The sequence below is a fragment of the Medicago truncatula genome, chromosome 6, assembly GCF_003473485.1.
Source record: "Medicago truncatula cultivar Jemalong A17 chromosome 6, MtrunA17r5.0-ANR, whole genome shotgun sequence".
NCBI lineage: Eukaryota > Viridiplantae > Streptophyta > Magnoliopsida > Fabales > Fabaceae > Medicago > Medicago truncatula.
In genome coordinates, this window is record NC_053047.1 from 6,227,990 (window position 1) to 6,252,913 (window position 24,924).

Genomic DNA, 24,924 nt, shown 5'->3' on the forward strand with positions numbered 1-24,924 from the left:
TGCCATGAATTTTGTTATGAAGAATGAAGCAGAAAATGCTGAGCGAAAATTGGATTCAAAAGATAAAGAGCACACACGCATGCTAGCTTCTTGCAAAAGCACATTTTACAAACACTATTTTAAGTGCTTTTGAATTGAGTCACTTTAATTCACGCATGTTATTGAGAAATAAGCAGATGCTTTGGACTTTGGTCCCCCTCTCTTTTCTTCTCTTCCTCAATGGTTTTTCTTTTGGCTTATATGAGAAACCACATGACCCTTTTAGCCTCATGATACAAGATTACCCCAATGTTTGGATTTTGAGAAAATTGTATTTATGCCTATGGAAAAATTACAGCATCATTAGTCTCGATGAAGAAGGTCAAGAGCATCTGGTGATAGAAAGGCAAAAGTGTCAAACACAAATGACATATAAGCATGTTGATTGTCACAACAAAATTTCTCATGTTTGACCACTTTATTTGACGCAAATTTAAAGAAAATCCCTTCCACCGTAAAAGGTGTCTTAGATTTTACGGTGGAATAGGCAGCCGTCTTAAGTTTGTTTGAAAGGTCTAGATTATTTGGATCCATCACGCTTGCCCTTGCCCCCACTCACCAGCACCTCCACAATTGCATGTGTTTTCCCTCTCTTGGTAGGTATGTTTTCTCTAACCTGATCGAGGTGTTGGTCCATATATAAAAACAATCATCACATATACAAATCAACAATTAATACACCTGAGTCGGTTTCAAAATATATAATTTGAATTCATAAACAATCTGATTTAGATTATATAATTTGAAAAAAGTACAACATCCATTAGGAAAAAAATCAGGGAGAATATAACTGTTTTAATTTTTTATTTTTTGTTTACAATTATTTCTCATCTTGTAAGAACCAATAAAACTTGAGATCGCTCAAGTCTGAATGGGCCCTAAAATTACATTCAAGCATTCTCTAAAAGCACATGGGTTGCTTTTCACACCTGTTGATAGACTTGTGCGTATTTGTTGTGTCAAAATGGCTTAATTTTTCTTACATTTTTTATGGGCTAGGATATCATGAAAATATATCAGCCTAACTAACACAAAATCACATTAAAGTATTAAATAATGAAGTTAAAATTCATTGATTAATGAATTAAGTGAAAACTACATCACATAGTCCTATAGGACCGGAGTGTTTCATTATTTACATAACTCCTAAAGAGGAGTCCCATACAAAAAAGAAAAATTAAGAAAAAAAAAAAAAAAAAAGAGCACATTTTAACATGTAATTTAAAATGCCCTTAAAAAAAAGCAATATTGAATATCACTAATAGAAAGTTGATTGATTCATGATCCATCAAACATAATTAGTTCTTGTTATTTGTTGAATCCTTGACTGCATCAACCGCTCCTTGAGCCTTTGCTTGCATCTGCTGACCAGCCTACACATAATAAAAATAAAAGATATAAGCAACATTTTTACTTTTAGGCCATGAATTTGTGCTATAAGTCTATTTCATAGAATGTATTAATTTTGTAAACAAAAAAATGTTACCTCTTGCAATGATTCTCTTGCAGACTGAGCAGCATTGCTAGCTTTCTCCGTCAAGTTGCTAGCCTTTTCCTATAATCAACACAAAAACATTTGTTACTAATAGGCTATTATATAAAATTTAGTGCATTAACATTTGAAAATTATATATAATAAGAGAAGGGAAACCTGAGTTTGGCCCTTGGCCTGTCCAGCATTGTAGCTTGCCTGATTGGAGTCCATCTTATCTTGTGAATATGAAATTAATCAACTGAATAAATTGAAGATTATAAGAAATAATTGAATGAAAGATTAATGTTGTGATTAATGTTGAGATTTAACTGTATATATAGGCAAGATTTCCTATGGATTTTGCACTACTTGCGGTTCTTTTACTCAATTTATTTAAGCCACGTGCCACTAACATTTTCTTTGTGGGAGTGTTGAAGATGTTGTGCTATTTTGGGGGAGTACGTATATGTGGGAAAGATGTAAAATGTGTGAACCAGGAAAACTTCCATTTACTATTTTCAAGGTTATCATGTGTGAACTCCATGCAAAACAAATGTACAATGTTTATGCAAAAATATGTTTCAATAAATTAAAATAAATAAGTAAATAATCATGCATCACTCTTGAAATATGTTTGGAGTTTGGAACAATGTTTGATGAATGTGATTTAGAATCGTTTTGTACTAAATTTTAGGAAAACTAATTTGTTTAAAATAGAGATTTTTTTTTCTCTTAACCCTCTATTTTGGATGGGGGGTGTGTAATTCGGAATCGAAGAAGTAAGGGGTAATGACTATTTCATCTAGCATTAAAGACAAATTTGACCTAAACTTAATTACCCCCACGATGTATAGCTCAAGTGATTGGTAAGATATCCAAAATGGTTGAGAATGAAGTTCAACGTTCAAATCCTAGCTCTCTTTCTTTTGATGTTAAATCCTAGCTCCTATTATAAAATGAATGACTAAAGAACTTCGTCCTTGAATATACAATCATCAATCAACTTCATCTTTGAGTTTTTTAAAATAGTAAAAATGTTTCTCAATTTACTAATGTTTATCAAACGTTTCCCGATCAATTTTAAACATTATACACACTGATGTGCACTTTAAAATATTGATGTGTTGATCCACGTCACCCCCACACGTGGAGGGACCAATTTAATAGTGAAATGTAACAAAGACCAATTTGATAGTTAAATTTGACATCATAAAAAAAAATTATAATAAATTAATAAAAAGAACTCATTACTTTGTCAAATATCCAAAACTTCACGAATAATTCATCTTCTCTCTTTTCTCTCATCAATCAATCTAAACATAAACTTTAAGCACATCACACTTTGAAATAAAAGACTCAAATCTTGATCATCTTTCATCAATCAATAGATCTTTTATAATGAGGGAGAAATTGAGATCTTCAAAAGAAGCGGGAGGGAAATTGAAATATACTGGAGGGACAAAGTGAACAAGATGGAAATTAAACAAATGCAGTGATCAATCACTATCTTTATATGGGGATGGATAGCTCACTTGGTTGAGCTAAGATATTAAAATAGTTAAAGATTTAAGGTTTGAATTCAGAAATGGAAAAAAATATTAATATAACAATTAACATATTACTCCCTCAGTCTCATTTTAATTGTCGATTTATGATTGTAAATAGAGATGAGAATAGGTCAGGCGGGCATACATGGTCCTACAACTTAACCTACGACAGATCAAGTCAAACCATGTTTTTTCCTTAAATAAAGAAGACCTTGGCTTTTATAGAGAAGACCTTCTTTTGTACTTTAAATTAAAATATAAATTGTTAACTTTTTCAGTAATTTAAACTTATTAGTATACATTAATTTTTCGCATATATAAATGTATTATTATAAACTATAATTGAAATATTATACAATATATATTCAGATTCCTTAAAAACTTGTGTTGATTATTAAAAGAGAGTTTAATCTAATTGATCTATTAGTTCACTGAACTATTTTTTTTTTTTTTGGTCAAGTAGCCTAGTGGCTAGAGAAATTCACCTTAAAGATGAATAAGTGGGGTGTCCGGGGTTCGAACCCCGGCCCCTGCACATATTGTGCATTATCCCTTACCAAATGAGCTAAGCTCATGGGGACAGTTCACTGAACTATTTAAACTTAGATCACATTGCTTATTTAAATATGTTGATATAGACTTTTAAATAGACTAGCTGATCATATCTGACTTTCAGAAGACCAGACTCGGATTATTTTTTTTTATAAAAAATCGAGGATTAATTTTATGGGATTTGTGAACAAGATGGATTGATTCAACGTTTTTTTTTACTAACATTCACTTAAGTTATGCGTATGCAACAAGATGAAGTAATTTTACAAAGAATAAAAATGAAAAGCCCGCTGGATCATGTTAATACATCATATACTCCTATGTATATTTGTAATAAAATAAATTTTGCAGGTTACCTATCAAGTGCCCCTTCATATTCTTACTACATTTATTATTGGCTTAATTACCTTTTTAGTCCTCTAATTATTTAATTGGTATCGGTTTGGTCCTCTAACTAAAAATTGATTTATTTTGGTCCCTAAGTTTATCACCGTTACTATATTTCGTCATTTCTGTTTGTTTTAATAGAAGAAATGTTAGGGTTTGTACAACATCATCAACAACAGCAAGAAAAAACCCAAAAACTCATAAAATTCATACACAAACCCAGAACTTCATAAACAACAAAAAATCCAAATTTCATAATAAAAACCTTAAACAAGAAAGTCATGTTTCTATGTATAACCTAACTCATCTTCTTCCCAATATCCTTTCCATACAAATTCCAAAACTATATCTCTTTCCATACAAATTCCAGAATCATATCTCTTTAAAACTCTATCTCTTTCCATGTTGTCTTCCCATTATTTATAATTGTACTGTTGTTGCACTTATTTGCTTTAATTCAAACGACAATTTCATATTGTTGCATTCCCTTTCTTTCAAATTGAATTTCTAAGGCTATGAATCAACACTGTGTCGTGCCCTTTTGATTTGTTGTGGTGTCGTGGCTATTTTGTTTCAATGAATTTGTTTTTTATGAAGGATTGGTGATGATGAGTTTAGATCCGAAAATGATTTTTTTTTTAAGGAATGATGATGATGGGTTTAGATCTGAAAATGGGTTTTTGTGAAGGATTGGTGGTGGTGATGATGATAGATTAGATTGAATTTTTGAATTGGATCCAAAAATGGGTTTCTGGATTTGTATTTGTAGAAGATGAAATGATGATGATGAAGAATTGATGAAAAGATGTTGATTTGTTTTGCTGAGTTTTTTTTTTTTTTTATAAGGTTGATGAAGGTGGATGGGGAAGATGATGAAGAAGTTGAATGCAGATGATGATGGTATAAACCCTAACTTTTTATTAATAAAATTAACGGAAAGGACTAAAAGTAGTAACAGAGAGAAATTTAAGGGACCAAAATAAATCAAATTTTAGTTAGGGACCAAACCGATACTAATTAAATAGTTAAGGGACCAAAAAGGCAATTTAGCCATTATTATTTTTATATTTCAAATGCTAAAATTGTTAGTAAAATGTTAACAAGTGTCCCTAGAATACTAATTAAGGAACTCAATATAGAAATTAAAAGAAAGATAATACGCAACTGGAAATCAATTCCGCTCTAAGCAGGGGTGGGAACAGGTTAGGCTACTAGATAAGGGTCTATGACCTAACCTATTTAAAGTTTAACTTGACCCATGTCGTTTAATAAAAGGGTCACGCTAAAGCTTTTTATAAAGCCTATTTAATTAAATAAGTCATACTAAGACTTACAAAAAAGTCTATTAAACCTGTCAGGCCGGCCTATTAAGTTTTTTATATATAATATATCTTTCATTATTGATATTGTTGAAGTTTTTTCATAAACTCAAGCATTCATATGATTTGGTTATTTAGTAGCAGATATATTGGTGAGATTAGACCTTTGTAAGATTTCGTTATTTAGCAGCAGACTTATCCGTGTGCTTTATGCCTTCACAAGTTTTGGACTATTTAGTAGTAGGTTTATAGGTGTTGGTGGACCTAGGTATAAAATAAGCTTTCAGGCTTTATCATGCCTTTAAAAAGTTCAATTCAGACCTCAAAATTGAGTCTATAACGAGTAATAGGGTAGACTTAGGCCTATAATATTTGAAGTAGGCTAGACTTAAGTCTTACAAAGCCCGGGACAACCTAACCTATTTCCACCCCTGGCTACCTCTAGGTTCATACTCCTTTTATCTTTGAGTGAGCTACAAAAAGAGTAGACAAAGTGATAAGTGTCGCAGAAGCGTTGGAAGTGAATTAGGAATATTATTGGTGGAAAATGTGAAAAAACTCAAAAAATAAATGAAGAAATGGAATGGATAGACAGGCGCCACACTCTTTTCAATCCAAAAAAGAATGATAAGCCGATGGATGAAGATCGCCATAAGAAATGTGATTTCTTGATAAGATCAAGGATGGTTCAATCCAGAACCACAAGAGTCAAAACTCTCAATACACATATGTGTAAAATTCTACAAAATTCAACTTTTTTATTTCATAGTGATTTACATTATATAGGACTTTAGTCCTGAGAATAATGCACACGTAGTTGATAGGGCTCGACAGCTCCTTCAAGAGTGGCAGGATGCAAATCTGCCGCGCACTACAGCAGGCTTGTCTACTGATGCGCAGCAGCAGCAGTAGCATTCTTCTGTTCCCTTGCAGCAGCATCCTGCTGTCATAGCACAGCAGCAGTGCGAACAGCAACAACGCGGACAGCATGCCCTTAGCAAAACAGGTTTGGTTAGTTCACAGTGGTCGCCACCTAGTAGTGGACGTTATAAATGTAATGTAGACGCGGCCTTTTCGGAGAGATTTCAGCGTACCGGTATTGGAATTTGTATTCGTGACGAGTCCTGCATATTTGTTTTAGCTAAAGTGCTGCAGTTTGGTCAAATATATCCAGTTGCTATTGGCAAAGCTTTAGGTCTCTATCATGCTATTCAATGGTTGCAAGATATGCATTTTGACAATATAGACTTCGAGCTTGATTCTAAAATAACGAGAGATGCTTTCAATTCCCGCACGGTGGATGTCACAGAATTTGGAACTATTATTGGTGCATGTCAGCATCTATTCTCCTCTTCATTCACAAACTCAAGGGTCGAGTTTATCCGAAAACAAGCAAATGTGGCGGCTCATGCCTTAGCAAGAAAAGTCACTTCTTTAACTAGTTCCACTATTTATTATGTCATCCCACATTATATTGAAACTATTATTATTAATGAAATAGTATAATCCTCTTTCCTTAAAAAAAAAAAAAAGGACTTTAGTCCCATTACACTTACAACACGCTAATAAAAGCTAATTGAAACTAAATTATTTTAAATTAAAATCAAATCCTAATAGTAATGGCAAATACATATTTTGGCGTGCAAGCCATTGATTAGTAGTACCTAAATAAAGAAGAATAATTTTTTGGATGGACACAAAGATTTGAACCTTCTATTTGATCACACACACAAAAAAATGAATATGTTATAATCATTTGAAAATAAATTATTATTTAATTATTTTTTTTATTTTTTTATTTTTATGTGTGTGACCAAATAGAGGGTCTAAATTTTTATGTTCACCCAAGAGTTTCTCCATAATCAGTAAACACAAAGACTAACATAATAGTCATATGAACTTGTTGTCACGGTCAACCAATTCATATATTCTTCTCCTGCTTTTAAGTTTTGCGCCAATTGGCAAATCAGTTTCATTTCAAGCTCATGCAATATAAATTCTCATTAAAACCAAACGATTTCTCATAATTATGTGATATCTTGCCACCAATTTTGCATTTCTTATAGCTTTCTTTCCACATGCTTAAGGAACTCTTAATCTCATTAGAAAGGTGAAAACAAGATGCAATTGTTAGAGAGTATTAGAAAGAGAGTCTTCATAGCACTCTCCATCTTTATAATATATGCTTATAAATTTTCATGCTATCGTAGGAAAACGCTAGCAATATGATCGGCAAGGTTAACAATGTTGCTCAATCTGCAAAGGGAACCATTCAAGAGGTTTTTAGTTTTAATTAATTATTATTATTATTTAATCTTTCATTTAAATCCTTACCAAAAAAAGAGCACGCATTTGATGCAATTATACAATCTAACTAGACTGTCAAATTAGTACTAGACGACCAACTTTTGAACTTTCATAAATTGAATCTAAAATATAAGATCAAATTGTGACTCGTCTAATCTTAGTAAGATTCAGATAGAAAACTGCATGATCATGTAAAGATGAGGCAATTTAAATTCTAATAACCGTAATATACTATATGATTTCCATGAAATGGTTTGAACAATTTTTTATTTATAATTACTGATCTGTTTTCTTTAAAATGAGCCATTTATATAAAGCACATTGAGCTGCTGATGTAGAGAAGAATGCAACATGGATGACCTAATTATTGCACCATAGTTAGTTAGAGTGTTTAAAAAGTTTGGTTAGAGTTAGTTACTTCAACTAATCTTTATATAACACTCATAATTGTACCATTTATATTATCTTTATCAATCTAATTCAATATGAAACACAAGGATTATTCTTTTGCAAGAACGTTTTATTTTTAAATGTTATAATGTTACATTTTTATTGGTGAGTAGATTCAAGTTTCATATTTGAACAGAATAGAAACTTAATACATTGTACATGGCTCCTAGTTCAAATGGTAAAAATGTTGAAACTGTTTAAGCTGCTATAACTGGAGTTTGAACTCTAACATTCTTCATTTCGTCTATATACCAAAAAAAATTATTACATTCATTTCCAAATGTGATGATTAATTAAACCTCTTATATGTAGTTGTTTATCCATATGTGATGATTATGTTTATAACTTGATAGAAATCACACTAATTAACACCGAAAAGCGATTAAACTAGGCATTGAACCGTTGAAAACTCTAGATCATGGTTCAAGTGTTTTAAATCAAAAAATAAAGAAAAGTATAAAACAATAATGAAACAATATTTTAAAATCAATAATTAAAAGTTAACGCTCATAAGTCCTAGTTCAATTGAAAAAAAAAATGCCAAAATTGTAGACTAGACATCATGATTGGAGTTTGAACCCTCACCCCTCCGTTATATTGATAATTTCTAAAGTGACTACTGTGATTTCTTTTATCCCAAACAAAACTTATTCCAAGATGACACAGACATGATCCATCAAACATAATTAGTTCTTGTTTGTAGAATCCTTTGTAGAATCAACAGCTCCTTGAGCCTTTGCTTGCATCTGCTGACCAGTCTACACATAATAAAAAAAAATATAAGCAACATTTTTACATTTAGGCCATGAATTTTTGCTATAAATCTATATCATACAATTTTTTTTAACTACAAATTGCTACCTCTTGCATTGATTCTTTGGCCGACTGAGCAGCATTGCTAGCCTTGTCCATCATGTTGCTAGCCTTTTCCTATTATTCACACACAAAAAGGTTATTATACAAAATTGAGTGCATTCATATTTAGATATATTTCTTTCTCGGAGATTAACTATAAAAGCAAAATTCACTAACATTAATTTATTAAAATTATTTGTTAAATACAACTAATTCTCGATCTCATAATTTTTTTTAGACATTCTCAATAATTTATTTCATGAAAGCTTGCTTTATGAAAATAAAAGAGTCATATTAGAAAGTAAAAATTACATTAAATAAGGGATATTTTTGAACTGACATAGAACAATTGTTAAACTTTCTTCTATTTTTTTTGTTACAAAACTTTCTTGTATTTAAAATTACTAAACATGAATACATTTTTTCTAATATTTAAAAAGGGTAAAAGATGCGAGAGAAGAGAAGGGAAACCTGGGTTTGGCCCTTGGCCTGTCCAGCATTGTAGCTTGCCTGGTTAGAGTCCATCTTATCTTGTTAATATGAAATTAATCAACTGAATAAATTGAAGATTATAAGAAATAATTGAATTGATGATTAATGTTGAGATATAACTGTATATATAGGCAAAGTTTACCATGGATATTGCACTATTGAGGCTCTCTTACTCAATTATTTTAGGCCATTAACATTTTCTTTGTGGTAGTGTTGAAGATGTTGTGCTATTTTGGGGGAGTATATGTGAGAGAGATGTAGTCAGTTGATCAGGAAAACTTCCATTTACTATTTTCAACGTGATCATTTGTGAACCACATGCAAAACAAATGCACAATTTTTGTTCAAAAATATATTTCAATAAATTAAAAAAAATAAATAAATAATCACGCATGACTCTTGAAATATGTTTGGAGTTTGGATCAATGTTTGATAAATATGATTTGGAATCACTTATACTAAATTTTAGGAAAACTAGTTTAAAATTGAGATTTTTTTTTTTTAATCCTCTATTCTAGATGGGGGATGTGTAATTTGGAATCAAAGAAATCAGGCATGGGTAATGACTGTTTCATCTAGGATCAAACATAAATCTGACTTAAACTTAATTACCCCACGATGTAGCACAAGTGATTGAGTTAAGACAATCAAAAAGGTTGAAAATGAGGTTTAAACGTTCAAATCCTAGCTCCTATAATGAGTGAATAGAGAACTTTGTCCTTGAATATGTGACCATCAATCAATCTAACAATAAACTTCAACACCGAAATAAAAAACTCACATATTGATCGGCATTGATCAATCAATAAATCTTTTTATAATGATTTGGAAATTGAGATCTTAAAAAGAAGCTGGAGGGAAATTGAAAGATTTTGGAGGGACAAAGTGAACAATATCTTGATTACATATAACTCTTAAACTTTAATCATTTCAGCTATAGAAACAATATCGGTAATTACATATAACTCTTTGTGGACGATAAATGTTTTACTACTCGATAAGAACCGTACGCTTGCGGATTCGTGTCGTGTCCCTTCATATTCTTACTACACTTTTTTTTTTTGTATATATCAAATGCTAAAATTTGTTTCAAACGCCAAATTTTAATTGTTATGTGAATCATGATTTTCCTCCAAATGCAAAAGAAAGATAATATGCAACTGGAAATCAAGTGCACCCTTGGTTCATACTCCTTTTATCTTTGAGTGAGCTACAAACAGAGTAGACAAAGGTAAAAAAAACAAGATTTAATTAGTAAGCTAAGAGAAGATCAAATATTCTTGTTTTTGTTTGATGCTCTAATTTCTGAACTTTTTGATGGAGAAGATCAAATAGCCCAAATTTTGGCAGTAAGAGGGTGTCCGTGTTGTACATGGAGAAGATCTCAAAAAAATTAGATACAAATTTCTCCCTCATTTCGGAAGATCTTGATTGATGAAAAATGGTGAAGGTTTGAGTTTTTTATTTGGGGATTTTATGTTGTTGAAGTGTATGGATAGATTGATGGATGAAAGGAGAAAAAGGAGCAGATATTTTAACAAGAAGTTTTGGGTTTAGTGATAAAGTTATGAGTTTTTTGTTATGAATTTTTGGATGATGCAAATTTCAATAGCAAATTGGTCCATGTCAAATTTCACAATCAAATTGGTTTCCGTTAAATTTCATTAACATATTGGTCTCTATATACGTGGGAGGTGGCGTGCATCGCAATTAGCTTTCTATGGATCTGTTATGAGATTAATTTTCGAGTCGATAATATGACATTCAATTTTTTTTAGGCTAAATTACCTTTTTGGTCCTCTAACTATTTAATTGGTATCAGATTAGTCCTATAATTAAAAATTGATTTATTTCGGTCCTCTAAGTTTCTCACCGTTACTGCATTTAGTCCTTTCTGTTAGTTTTATTCAAATAAACGTTAGGGTTTGTGTTATGTGGGTATCTGACCTCCTGTTTCACACATACATATGAACCATAACAGTTACCAATAATATCGGTCACTATTTAATCATAATATCTTAACAAGGCATAGGACCAAGATGATACTAATAAATGAAGTTAGAGGATTCACATAACACAAACCCTAACGTTTATTTGAATAAAACTAACAGAAAGGACTAAATGTAGTAACGGTAAGAAACTTAGAGGACCGAAATAAATCAATTTTTAGTTAGAGGACCAATCAAATATCAATTAAATAGTTAGGGGACCAAAAAAGTAATTAAGTCATTTTTTTACTCGTGCTGGCATTCCTCTCAAATGGATGACTCTAGAAATTGAACTTCTAGAGTCGTCTATTTGAATTAATCTTTCAATTTTATTTTAAAACAAGTGATGTTTCGAATCTCGAATGTTAATTACCTATTTTTTTCAACTATATCCTTAATAATTGGAGGGAAATTTAGAATAATGTAATGTAATTAATAATTTATTAGAGAATACAGTAGATATATTTTAGTTTAAGTGCATATCACTCAACAGTTTTTCAATCTATGTGATCCCTTAAGAGGTATGAAATAGAGGCAGTAGTTTTGATGTTAGGTAGATGTTTATAGAAAAATGTTATCAATATCAACAACTTCTTTCTAACACTCTCTCAATTATCCACTCATAAGTTAAATCTACCGGATCTCATGCTATGAAAATAGATCTCACACAATGTGGTAAAACATCACATAAATTTCACCTGATAAGTGAATAATTATTAGAGAGAGTATTAAAAAGAAAGTGTCCATAGCACTCTTCATCTTTATAATATGCTTATAAATTTTCATGCTATTGTAGAAAAAGGCTAGCAATATAATAGACAAGGCTAGCAATGGTGCTCAATTTGCAAAGGAAACCATGCAAGAGGTTTTTAGTTTTAATTAATTATCATTATTTAATCTTTTATTTAATTCATTACAAAATAAAAAATCACATATTTGTCTCAATCATACAATCTAGCTAGACTGTCAAATGAACGACCGACGTTTCAACTTTGATAAACTGAAATAGTGATATACTACATGATTTGCAAGAAATAGTGTTTACAAATTTTTTATTTATAATTACTGATTTATTTTCATAAAATGAACCCTTTATAAGTAATGTTTTGTTTTGTGGTGTGTACGTAGGCTTGGCAGCAAGCAAAGATTAAAGCACAATGAGTTGCTGGTGCAGATAAGAATCCAACATGAATGAACTAATTACAATAATGGATGACTGTTCAAGATTTAATTTCCCTTAAATATAAATAATATGTTTTCGGCTGATTCATTTATTTTGCAACGTTTTTTTTATAAATGTAATAGTGTTATATTTGTATTAGTGAGTGGATTCAAGCTTCATATCTGAATGGAGAATAAATCTTAGAAATCGTGGTTGAGCCTAACACATTTCCATAATAAAGCCGGCTTGTGAGACTCTTAACACCCCCTCACGACCAGCACTTATAAACAAATTGTCAGGCCTTCACCTATCCGACGTGAGAATTTGGTTCGTGGACATAAATGGTGGGTGGTCCGATAGCGGAAACCTGGTAGCAAGTGGTCCAATGGATCTTGAAGAGACTCTAATACCATCTTAGAAGTCGTGATTGAGTCTAACACAACCTCACCGGCTTGTGAGGTGAGGATTGCCCTCACTTATAAATACATTGTCAGGCCTTCACTTATCCAATGTGGGACTCTTAACAATAAATTTATTACATTGTCCACGACTCTTAACTCGAATGGTAAAAATGTTGAAATCGTTAGATCAGACAACGTAACTGAAGTTCGAACCCCAACATTTTTCATTTCATCTATCTATTAGAAAAGAAATTATTAGATTCATTTTCAAATTGGTATCCAAAATCTACACACGTGTAATTTTATAACCCTTATCCTCTAGTATTGGATTATAATTTATGGACTGGATTAATTAAACCTCTTATATGTAGTTGTATGTCGATATGTGATGATTCTGATTATAACTTGATAGGCACACTAAATAACATCGAAAAGAGATCACACTAGTTATTGAACTGTTGAGAACTCTCGATCATGGTTAAGTGTTTTAAATTAATCTAAAAAGAAAGAAAAGTATAAAACAATAAAATGAAACGATATTAAAAATCAATAATTGAAAGTTAACATCCACAAATTTTAGTTCAACTGAAAAATAATACAAAATTGTAAACTAGACATAATGATTGGAGTTCGAACCCCAACTCCTTCATTAGATGAATAACTTCTAAAGTGATTATTATCATTTCTTCTACCAAAAAAAACTTATTGAAAGTTGACATAGACATGATCCATCGAACATAATTAGTTCTTGTTTGTAGAATTCTTTGCAGAATCAGTAGCTCCTTGAGCCTTTGCTTGCATTTGCTGACCAGTCTACACATAATAAAAAAATATAAGTAACATTTCTACATTTAGGCCATGAAATTTTGCTATAAATCTATACCATACAATTTTTTTTTCCACTAAAAATTGCTACCTCTTGGATTGATTCTTTGGCGGACTGAGCAGCATTACTAGCCTTGTCCATCATATTGCTAGCTTTTTCCTATTATCCACACATACAAAAAATAATAGCTTATTATACAAAATTGAGTGAATTAATATTTAGAAATATTTCTTCCTCATAGATTAATTATAAGCAAAATTCACTTACTTTAATTTATTAAAATTATTTGTTAAATACAACTAATTCTCAATCTCAAAAAAATAGATATTCTCGTTAATTTATTTCATGAAAACTTGCCTTATGAAAATAAGAGAATCGTGTTAGAAAGTAAAAATTACATTAAACATGGGATATTTTAGAAATGACATAAATCAATCGTTAAACTTTCTTGTATTTAAAATCACTAAACATGAATATATTTGAAAAGTATATATAAGAAGAGAAGGGAAACCTGGGTTTGACCCTTGGCCTGTCCAGCATTGTAGCTTGCCTGGTTAGAGTCCATCTTGTCTTGTGAATATGAAATTAATCAACTGAATATATTGAAGATTATAAGAAATAATTGAATGAAAGATTAATGTTGTGATTAATGTTGAGATTTAACTGTATATATATGAAAAGTTTCCTATAGATTTTGCACTACTTGCGGTTCTTTGTGGTGGTTCTTTGTGGTAGTGTAGATGCTATTGTGCTATTTTGGGGAGTATATGTAAGAGAGATGTAGATTTAGTTGACCAGGAAACTTCCATTTACTATTTTCAAGGTGATCATTTGTGAACCACATGCAAAACAAATGTTCAATGTTTGTTCAATATATTTTCAATAAATTAATAAAAATAATAATAATAATTATGCATCACTTTTAAAATGTGTTTGGAGTTTGGATCAATGTTTGATAAATGTGATTTGGAATCAATTACAATAAATTAAATTAAATTTTAGGAAATCTAATTTGTTTAAAATTGAGTTTTGTTTCCTTATCCCTCTATTTTGGATGATGAACGTGTAATTCTAAATCAAAGAAGTAAGGCATCATGAGTAATGACTATTTCATTTAGGATCAAACATAAAAAATAAAAGTCATTACTTTGTCAAATATCCAAAACTTCATGAAAAAAATTATCTTCTCTCTTTTCACTCATCATCAATCTAACAATAAACTTCAACAACATCAAACTCCAAAATAAAAAGAAGCTGGATGGAAATTGAAAGACCTTGAAGGGACAGAGTGAACAAGATGGAAACAAATGCAAAGGTCACTCTGAAATGAACACTGAGCCAGAAGAGGGAGATGATGAATTAGCTGAAGAGGAACCTGTTGGACCTGTCAAGAGAATTAGGCCCAAACGAAACAAGCAGAAACCCAAGAGGCTGAATGGATATCAGCTGTACTAAAATGATAAGATCAGACCTTCTAGAATGATGTTTAGAATATTCCTTTTGTATCAATGTTTGTTGCTGACTCACTCTAGTTTGTTAGAATGCATGAGTCACCAATCATTTAGCTACACTAGCGTGCCTTTATAAGGTTGAAGTATTGAATAAAGAGGTATCAAAGAAATTAATGAAGAAAGTTCTCTGTTTTTATTTGTTAGCTATAGTACATTTATCCTTTTCAATACCTTATCCTTTCATTGGTGCTTTCATTGATGTCTTCTCCTCCCACTTCCGATGAACTCCTCCACCGTATTCTCCTTGACCTTTCCTCCCTCACCACTGAGGTCAATCAGATCCGCACTCGAATGGGTCCTCCGGGATTCCAATTAGCAGATCCACCACCACAACCCTTGTTTTCTCCAGCTTCCATTAAACTTGAAATTCCCACCTTTGACGGCTCCGACCCCCTTGGTTGGATCTTCAAGATTAACCAATTCTTTGAGTTTCATCAGACGCCGGAAGATCAGCGCCTCCGTATGGCGTCGTTCTACATGCACGGTGAGGCCCTTACGTGGTATCAGTGGATGCACTCAAATGCTCAACTCCTATCTTGGAATCACTTCCTCCACGCTCTGGAAATCCGGTTCGCACCGTCTCACTTCGACGACCCCAAAGGCGCTCTGTTCAAGCTGTGTCAAACTTCCTCTGTCAAGGACTATCAAACGGAGTTTGAAAGGTTAGCCAACCGCATCACTGGTCTATCTCAACAGTGTTATTTAAGCTGCTTCATCTCCGGACTCAAACCGGAGCTTCGCCGTGAGGTTCAGGCGTTTCAACCCACTTCATTACCACACGCCATCAGTCTCGCAAAGCTGCAGGAGGATAAGGTAAACGACCGCTTCCCTAAAACTCTTCCTACTCCTAATACTCCCACCGCCGGACCCTCTCGTTCTCCGATTCGGCCAGCCTTGACATCAACACCGCTCAAACCACCCACAAATCGACCCACCACTATCAAACGCCTTACCCCTGATGAATTACAGGCTCGCCGTGATCAAGGGTTATGTTACAACTGTGATGAACGTTTTCACGTTGGTCACCGTTGCAAACGACTCTTTCATCTGTTGATTGCAGCACCCGACCCGGAACCCGACATACCAGATGATGAAACCCTAACCCAACTTCTTATGGCTTCACCCGCTCCACTACAACCCGACCCACCCACCACCCCAAACACAGATAAAGCCCAAATTAGTCTCCACGCTCTCATGGGCCACCCCATCCCACAAACCCTCCGCGTCCATGGCTCTATTAACAAACATCATGTATCTATCCTTATTGACAGTGGTTCTACCCATAACTTCATCCAGGATCGAATTGCTAAACAAATAGGCCTTACAACACAACAAGCTCCAGGGTTCCAGGTTCTGGTAGGTAATGGTGAAGAATTAGCTTGCACATTACTCTGTCCTCAAGTTAATTTACACATGGGTTCTTACCAAACAATGGTGGATATGTTTATGCTACCTCTCAGCGGCGCCGAATTGGTTCTTGGAATGCAATGGCTCCAAACTCTGGGTCCCATTCTCACGGATTTCACTCGCCTAACCATACGATTCATGAAGGATGATGAGGTGGTTCAATTAACTGGGGTTCCCAGAAGAAGTGCAGATGAAGCTTCACTACATCAACTCAGGCGTCTCGCCTCCACCAACGCCATTGACACCTTACTCCGCTTCCACTTCAATGGTCCATCCCCTGATGAAGCAATTCCTGAACAGATTCCGCCTGAAATTGTGCCAATCCTCCAGCAGTTCCGGTCCATTTTTGAGGAACCAGAAACCCTCCCACCTTCGCGCACAATTGACCATCGAATCCCCTTGAAGGAAGGAGCAGACCCAGTTAATGTCAGGCCGTACCGCTACCCTCACTTCCAGAAGCAAGAGATAGAAGCACAGATAACATCTATGCTTCAACAAGGTATTATTCAGAACAGTTGTAGTGCTTTTTCTTCTCCAGTCCTCTTGGTCAGAAATAAAGATGGAACGTGGCGGTTCTGCGTGGATTACAGGGCTCTCAACGCCATCACAGTCAAGGATAGATTCCCTATTCCAGCAATCGACGAGCTACTGGATGAGCTTTATGGCACTGCTTACTTCTCCAAACTGGATCTACGTTCTGGTTATCACCAAATACGTATGAATCCAGACGATGTTTCCAAAACGGCGTTCCGGACACACCTCGGACACTACGAATTCTTGGTGATGCCGTTTGGGCTGAGTAACGCTCCATCAACATTTCAATCTAGCATGAATGATATCTTCCACCCTTATCTACGGAAATTCGTCATTGTTTTTTTTGACGACATACTGGTCTACAGCAAATCAATCACTGAACATGTACAACATCTGGAACTTGTGTTTAATTTACTGATGGAAAACCATTTGTTTTTAAAAGAATCAAAGTGTTCTTTTGGTCAGACCTCTATTGCATATCTAGGTCATATAGTATCAGCTGAGGGAGTAGGACCGGATCCGGAAAAAATCAACGCCATGCTCCAATGGCCTCAACCTGTGAATGTGAAGCAACTACGGGGATTCTTAGGACTGACAGGGTTTTATCGCAAATTTGTTCAGAACTACGCCATGGTGGCTCAACCTCTCACTGAATTGCTTAAAAAGGATGCTTTTGTATGGGATTCCAACGCCCAACAGGCGTTTGAACAGCTGAAACTAGCCATGACACAAGCTCCGGTGCTGGCCATGCCTAACTTTAATGAAGAATTCGTGATTGAAACCGACGCTTCTGGCATAGGCATGGGGGCGGTTTTGACACAGAACCACCATCCTATATGCTTCTTCAGCAAAAAGTTTTGTAACAAATTGCTGAATTCCTCCACTTATGTCCGAGAACTATGTGCCATTACGTCAGCTGTAAAGAAGTGGAGGACTTATTTATTGGGCAGGAAATTCGTAGTACTCACTGATCAACGCAGCTTGAGAGAGTTGATGACTCAAGTAATCCAAACGCCAGAGCAACAATACTATCTGGCAAAACTGCTGGGGTATTTCTATGAGATTCGTTATAAACCAGGAGCTCAGAACAGGGTGGCAGATGCTCTATCTCGTATTCATGACACTTTCCCCATGCTCATGGCTCTAACTGTTCCACATTGGGAATTCTTGGAGAAGCTGCGTGAGACTTATACCACAAATATCACAGCTAAGGAACAATTACATAAGGTAATGGAAAACCCTGAAGCGTTTCCCTCGTTTAAAGTATTTCAAGGGCTGCTGTTTTACAAAGGAAAACTCTATATTCCTCCTACATCCCTGTGTAAGGAAGCAATCCTACAGGAGTTTCACAGCACACCATTGGGTGGTCATAGTGGAATTCAGAAGACATATGGCCGCCTTAAGGAGAACGTTTTTTGGGAAGGTATGAAAAACGATGTAACACTGTTTGTAAATGCGTGCTTAACCTGTCAACACACAAAAACACCTGCTCACCTACCTTATGGGTTGCTGCAACCGTTACTAGTGCCAGACGGCGTTTGGCAGGACATCTCATTAGATTTCATCACTGGGCTCCCTTCTTTCCAAAATTTCACAGTCATACTGGTGGTAGTAGATAGACTATCTAAAGCGGCGCATTTTGGAATGTTGGCCATAGGATTCACAGCAGTCAAGGTAGCAGATTTATTTGCAAGAATGATTTGTCGCTTGCACGGGATGCCCAAGAGCATCGTTTCAGACAGAGACCCCATTTTCTTAAGTCGTTTTTGGCAGGAGTTGTTCAGATTGAGCGGTACCAAGCTGAGAATGTCATCTGCCTACCACCCACAAAGTGACGGGCAAACTGAGGTAGTAAACAAAGTATTACAACAGTATTTACGATGCTTTGTTCATACACAGCCTAAGAAATGGGGTCGTTACTTACACTGGGCGGAATGGCATTACAACACAACCATACACTCCAGCACCGGAAAAACACCCTTTGAAGTGGTTTATGGAAAGAAACCACCATCTCTACCTCAATACATACAAGGGACTAGCACACTGGAGGCTATTGATAGCGAGTGCACTAACAGGGATGAAATGCTAGGTATGCTCAAAAGAAAATTGCTCAAGGCGCAAGAGGCCATGAAACTGCAAGCTGACAAACGCCGCTTGGAGCACACTTTCAAAGTAGGAGATAAGGTCTTCATTAAGCTTCGACCATATCGCCAAACATCCCTGCCTGCTCAAAGGAATCATAAATTGTCAAAAAGGTACTATGGACCTTTCAAATTGCTGAAACAGATTGGTGAGGTAGCATTTGAAGTGGAACTCCCTACTACTAGCAAGATACATCCGGTCTTTCATGTATCCCAACTGAAGTCGTGCTATGCTGATTCTGAAGCTTCCTTGGATTTACCCCCGGCTTCAATTGATAATCATCCGGTGATCACACCTTTGAGCATTCTGGACTGGAAGGAAGATCCTTCAACTGGAGAAACACAGATTTTAGTACAGTGGGCAGGCTCCTATCCGGAAGATGCAACATGGGAAGAACTAGGAGACATTCAGTTGACGTACCCAGAACTACACCTTGAGGACAAGGTGTTTCTCTATGGATCCAGGGATGAAATGAACACTGAGCCAGAAGAGGGAGATGATGAATTAGCTGAAGAGGAACCTGTTGGACCTGTCAAGAGAATTAGGCCCAAACGAAACAAGCAGAAACCCAAGAGGCTGAATGGATATCAGCTGTACTAAAATGATAAGATCAGACCTTCTAGAATGATGTTTAGAATATTCCTTTTGTATCAATGTTTGTTGCTGACTCACTCTAGTTTGTTAGAATGCATGAGTCACCAATCATTTAGCTACACTAGCGTGCCTTTATAAGGTTGAAGTATTGAATAAAGAGGTATCAAAGAAATTAAAGAAGAAAGTTCTCTGTTTTTATTTGTTAGCTATAGTACATTTATCCTTTTCAATACCTTATCCTTTCATTGGTGCTTTCATTGATGTCTTCTCCTCCCACTTCCGATGAACTCCTCCACCGTATTCTCCTTGACCTTTCCTCCCTCACCACTGAGGTCAATCAGATCCGCACTCGAATGGGTCCTCCGGGATTCCAATTAGCAGATCCACCACCACAACCCTTGTTTTCTCCAGCTTCCATTAAACTTGAAATTCCCACCTTTGACGGCTCCGACCCCCTTGGTTGGATCTTCAAGATTAACCAATTCTTTGAGTTTCATCAGACGCCGGAAGATCAGCGCCTCCGTATGGCGTCGTTCTACATGCACGGTGAGGCCCTTACGTGGTATCAGTGGATGCACTCAAATGCTCAACTCCTATCTTGGAATCACTTCCTCCACGCTCTGGAAATCCGGTTCGCACCGTCTCACTTCGACGACCCCAAAGGCGCTCTGTTCAAGCTGTGTCAAACTTCCTCTGTCAAGGACTATCAAACGGAGTTTGAAAGGTTAGCCAACCGCATCACTGGTCTATCTCAACAGTGTTATTTAAGCTGCTTCATCTCCGGACTCAAACCGGAGCTTCGCCGTGAGGTTCAGGCGTTTCAACCCACTTCATTACCACACGCCATCAGTCTCGCAAAGCTGCAGGAGGATAAGGTAAACGACCGCTTCCCTAAAACTCTTCCTACTCCTAATACTCCCACCGCCGGACCCTCTCGTTCTCCGATTCGGCCAGCCTTGACATCAACACCGCTCAAACCACCCACAAATCGAAAGACCTTGAAGGGACAAAGTGAACAAGATGGAAACAAATGCAAAGGTCACTCACTATCTTTATTTGTGGCTAGATACCTCATTTGATTGAGATATTAAAATAGTTAAAAAGTTAAAGAATATTCTGGGTTTGAATCCACACCAAAAAATATTAACATCACAATTAACATACTATTAGCTCTATCTCATTTTAATTATCACTTTATGGCTGCGAGCAGTTCTTAAAAATTATTAGTTGAGTTTATTTTTATTATTAGTATCATTTACTAAAATATCATTATTAATTATAGTTTGTGGAGTAATATGTTAATTGTTTTGTTAGTATTAATTAAATTAAAATATTAAATGTTGCATTGATATTTTAAAATGACGGTTATTTTAATATAGCGAAAAAAAATGTTAAAGTAACAATTAAATTAGATCAAGTGTGTACCAAAGCAAAACAAAAAAAATGAGATCAAGTGAGTAAAATTTGTCTATATATACTACTACTATTAAAATTGAAGCAATATGGATTTTCCATTTTGCCCTTAGGAGGGCATTTTTGTAATTTCCTAATTAGTGGAATTTGGTCAAAAGTTATTGAATGTTACTTTAAAAAACTACTTCTCGACGATTTATTTCACAATCACCTATTTTCAACTCATGTTGGGAACCTTTTATTTTATTTTTTAATATTATATTTCAATATGTTTTTTTCAATGAGCTCCTATGCAGATATGAATGCAACATGAATGAACTAATTACAATATTTGATGATTATTCAAGATTTAGTTTCCCTTAAATAAAATGTTTTCGGCTAGTTCATTTATTTTGCAAGAACTTTTTATTTTAAATGTAATAGTTTTACATTATTTGCATTACTGTGTAGATTCAAGTTTCATATCTGAATGGAATATGAATTTATTACATTATCCACGACTCTTAACTTAAATGGTAAAAATGTCGAAATCGTTAGATCAGACACTGTAATTGGAGTTCAAACTCCTACATTTTTCATTTCATCTATCTACCCGAAAAGAAATTATTACATTCATTTCCAAATTGGTATCCAAAATCTCCACAATTGTAATTAAATAACTATTATCCTCCAGTATTGCATTATAATTTATGTACTGGATTAATTAAACCTCTTGTATGTAGATGTCTATCCATATGTGATGATTCTGATTATAACTTGTTAGGAAATACACTAATTAACATCGAAAAGCAACAAATTATGCATTGAACCATTGAGAACTCTCGATCATTGTGCAAGTGTTTTAAATCCAAAAAGAAAGAAAAGTACTACTATAAAACAATAAAATGAAAGGATATTCATATAAAACAATAAAATGAAAGGATATTCAAAATCAATAATTGAAAGTTAACGTCCACAAGTCTTAGTTCAACCGGAAAAAAAATACTAAAATTGTAGACTGAACGCTATGATTGAGTTTGAACCCCGACTCCCCCATTATATGGATAAATTCTAAAGTGATTATTCTCCTTTCCTCTATCCAAAAAAAACTTGTTGAAAGTTGACATAGACATGATCCATAAAAAATAATTAGTTCTTGTTTGTAGAATCTTTCGCAGAATCAACAGCTCCTTGAGCCTTTGCCTGCATCTGCTGACCAGTCTACACATAATATAAAAAAATATATATAACAAACATTTTTACATTTAGGCAATCATTTTTGCTATAAATTTATATCATAATTTTTTTTTTTAACTACAAATTTCTACCTCTTGCATTGATTCTTTGGCAGACTGAGCAGCATTGCTAGCCTTGTCCATCAAGTTGCTGGCCTTTTCCTATGATCCACACATAAAATAATAATAGGTTATTATAAAAATTGAAATTGAGTGCATTAACATTTTGATACTCTTATATTTCTTCCTTGGAGATTAATTATAACCAAGATTCACTAACTTTAATTTATTAAAATTATTTCTTAAATACAACTAATTCTCGATCTCATAAAAGAATAGACATTCTCAATAATTTATTTCACGAATTCTTAATTTATGAAAATAAGAAAATCATATTGGAAAGTAAAAATTACAATAATAAGGGATATTATAGAAATGACATAAAAACAATTGTTAAAATTTCTTGTATTTAAAATCACTAAACATGAATACATTTTTTTTTTATATTTGAAAGGGGGAAAAGATTAGGGAAACCTGGGTTTGGCCCTTGGCCTGTCCAGCATTATAGCTTGCATTGTTAGAGTCCATCTTGTGTGAATATGAAATTAATCAACTGAATGAATTGAAGATTATAGGAAATATTTGAATGAAATTAGATTAATGTTGTGATTAGTGTTGAGATTTAACTGTATATATAGGCAAAGTTTCCTAGGGATTTTGCACTACTTGCGGTTCTTGGTGGTAAAGTTGAAGATATTGTGCTATTTTGGGGGAGTATATGTGAGAGAGATGTAGATCAATTGACCAGTAAAACTTTCATTTACTATTTTCAAGTTTTTTTTTTTTTTTGAGAGAACTATTTCCAAGGTTATCATTTGTGAACCATAGGCAAAACAAATGTACAATGTTTGTGAAATATATTTTCAATAAATTCATAAAAATAACAATAATAATTATGCATCACTTTTAATGTGTTTGGAGTTTTTATCAATGTTTGATAAATGTGATTTGGAATCAATCAAACTAAATTTTATGAAAACAAATTTGTTTAAAATTGAGTTGTTTTCTTCCGCAACCTTCTATTTGGATGAGGAATGTGTAATTTTGAATGAAAGAAGTAAGGCATCATGAGTAACTAGGGATGCAAATAGGTCAGGTCGGTCTACAGGAGCCTACGACCTAGTATGTGATAGGTAAGGTTAAGTCAGACTTTTTTCTTAAATAGAGAAGACCTAAATTTTTTAGAAGCCTATTTAGCTTAAAAGGTCAGACCACTGACCATCAAAAAGCCTCTTAAGCCGGCATATTTAAGTAAACATGATTATTATTACTTATTATTATATTATATTTTGCACTTTGAATTAAAATATAAATTTGTTATCTTTTTCAGTAATTTAAGCTTATTAGTATACATTAATTTTTTGCATTTATAAATGTATTATTATGAACTAGAATTGAAATATGATACAAGATATTGTCAAATTCTCTAAAACCTCATGTTGATTATCAAAATAGAGTTTAATCTAACTGATATATTAATTCGCCAGTCTATTTAAACTTAGACAACATTGCTTATTTAAATATGTTAATAAGATATAATCTTTTAAACAGGCTAGCATGTCGTATCGGGCTTTTATAAGACCAGGTTCAGGTCTAAAAAGCAAGCTTGTGATAGGCCCCATGTCAGGCTTAGGCTTTATAAAAAAATTGGCAGGGCAAATTTAGGCCTTGCAAAGCCTAGCTCGGCCTAGCCTATTCCTACCCATACGAGTAACAACTATTTCATCTTGGATCAAACATAAATCTGACTTAACCTTAATTACAAATGATTTAGCTCAAGTGATTGAGTTAAGACATCCAAAGATGGTGTGAATGAGGTTCAACATTTAAATCTTAGCTACTAAGGTAATAAGTGAATAGAGAACTTTGTTTTTTTTATTTGTAACAATCGATCAACTTCTTCCTTGAATTTTTTTGAAAAAGTTAAATTGTCTCTAAATTTGCTTCATGTCTATTAAATGAGTCACTCTATCAATTTCAAACGTTAGACACACCGACTTAGACAATAAAATACTAACGTGTCTATTCATGTCACCTCCCACATATGAAGGGACCAATTTGATGATAAAATTTACCATGGATCAAATTGAAAGTTAAATTTTCATAAAACAGAATCTAAAAATTTTATCAAAAAACTCATAACTTGGTCAAATATTAAAACTTCATGAAAATTCATCTCCTCTCTTTTTTCTCATCAATCAACCTAACAACTTCAACACATCGAACTCCCAAAGAAAAAACTCTGTCTTT

General features: G+C 33.9%; 2 protein-coding genes across 2 annotated transcripts; both read right to left on the minus strand.

Annotated features, from left to right (window-relative positions):
- Positions 1-1,080: 1,080 nt before the first annotated feature.
- LOC25495508 (late embryogenesis abundant protein 76) lies at positions 1,081-14,401 on the minus strand. Its single transcript, XM_024786339.2, has 5 exons — positions 14,311-14,401; positions 13,884-13,958; positions 9,402-9,443; positions 8,958-9,005; positions 1,081-1,412 (listed from the first exon to the last, which is right to left on the minus strand). The coding sequence occupies exons 1-5, from the start codon at positions 14,362-14,364 to the stop codon at positions 1,338-1,340; spliced, it is 294 nt and encodes a 97-aa protein (XP_024642107.1). The 5' UTR covers positions 14,365-14,401; the 3' UTR covers positions 1,081-1,337.
- An 8,126-nt stretch (positions 14,402-22,527) lies between these two features.
- On the minus strand, positions 22,528-23,207 carry LOC25495509 (stress-induced protein KIN2). Its single transcript, XM_013595734.2, has 3 exons — positions 23,149-23,207; positions 22,708-22,776; positions 22,528-22,600 (listed from the first exon to the last, which is right to left on the minus strand). Exons 1-3 carry the CDS (start codon positions 23,200-23,202, stop codon positions 22,529-22,531), a joined length of 195 nt encoding a protein of 64 aa, XP_013451188.1. The 5' UTR covers positions 23,203-23,207; the 3' UTR covers position 22,528.
- Between the last annotated feature and the right edge of the window lie 1,717 nt (positions 23,208-24,924).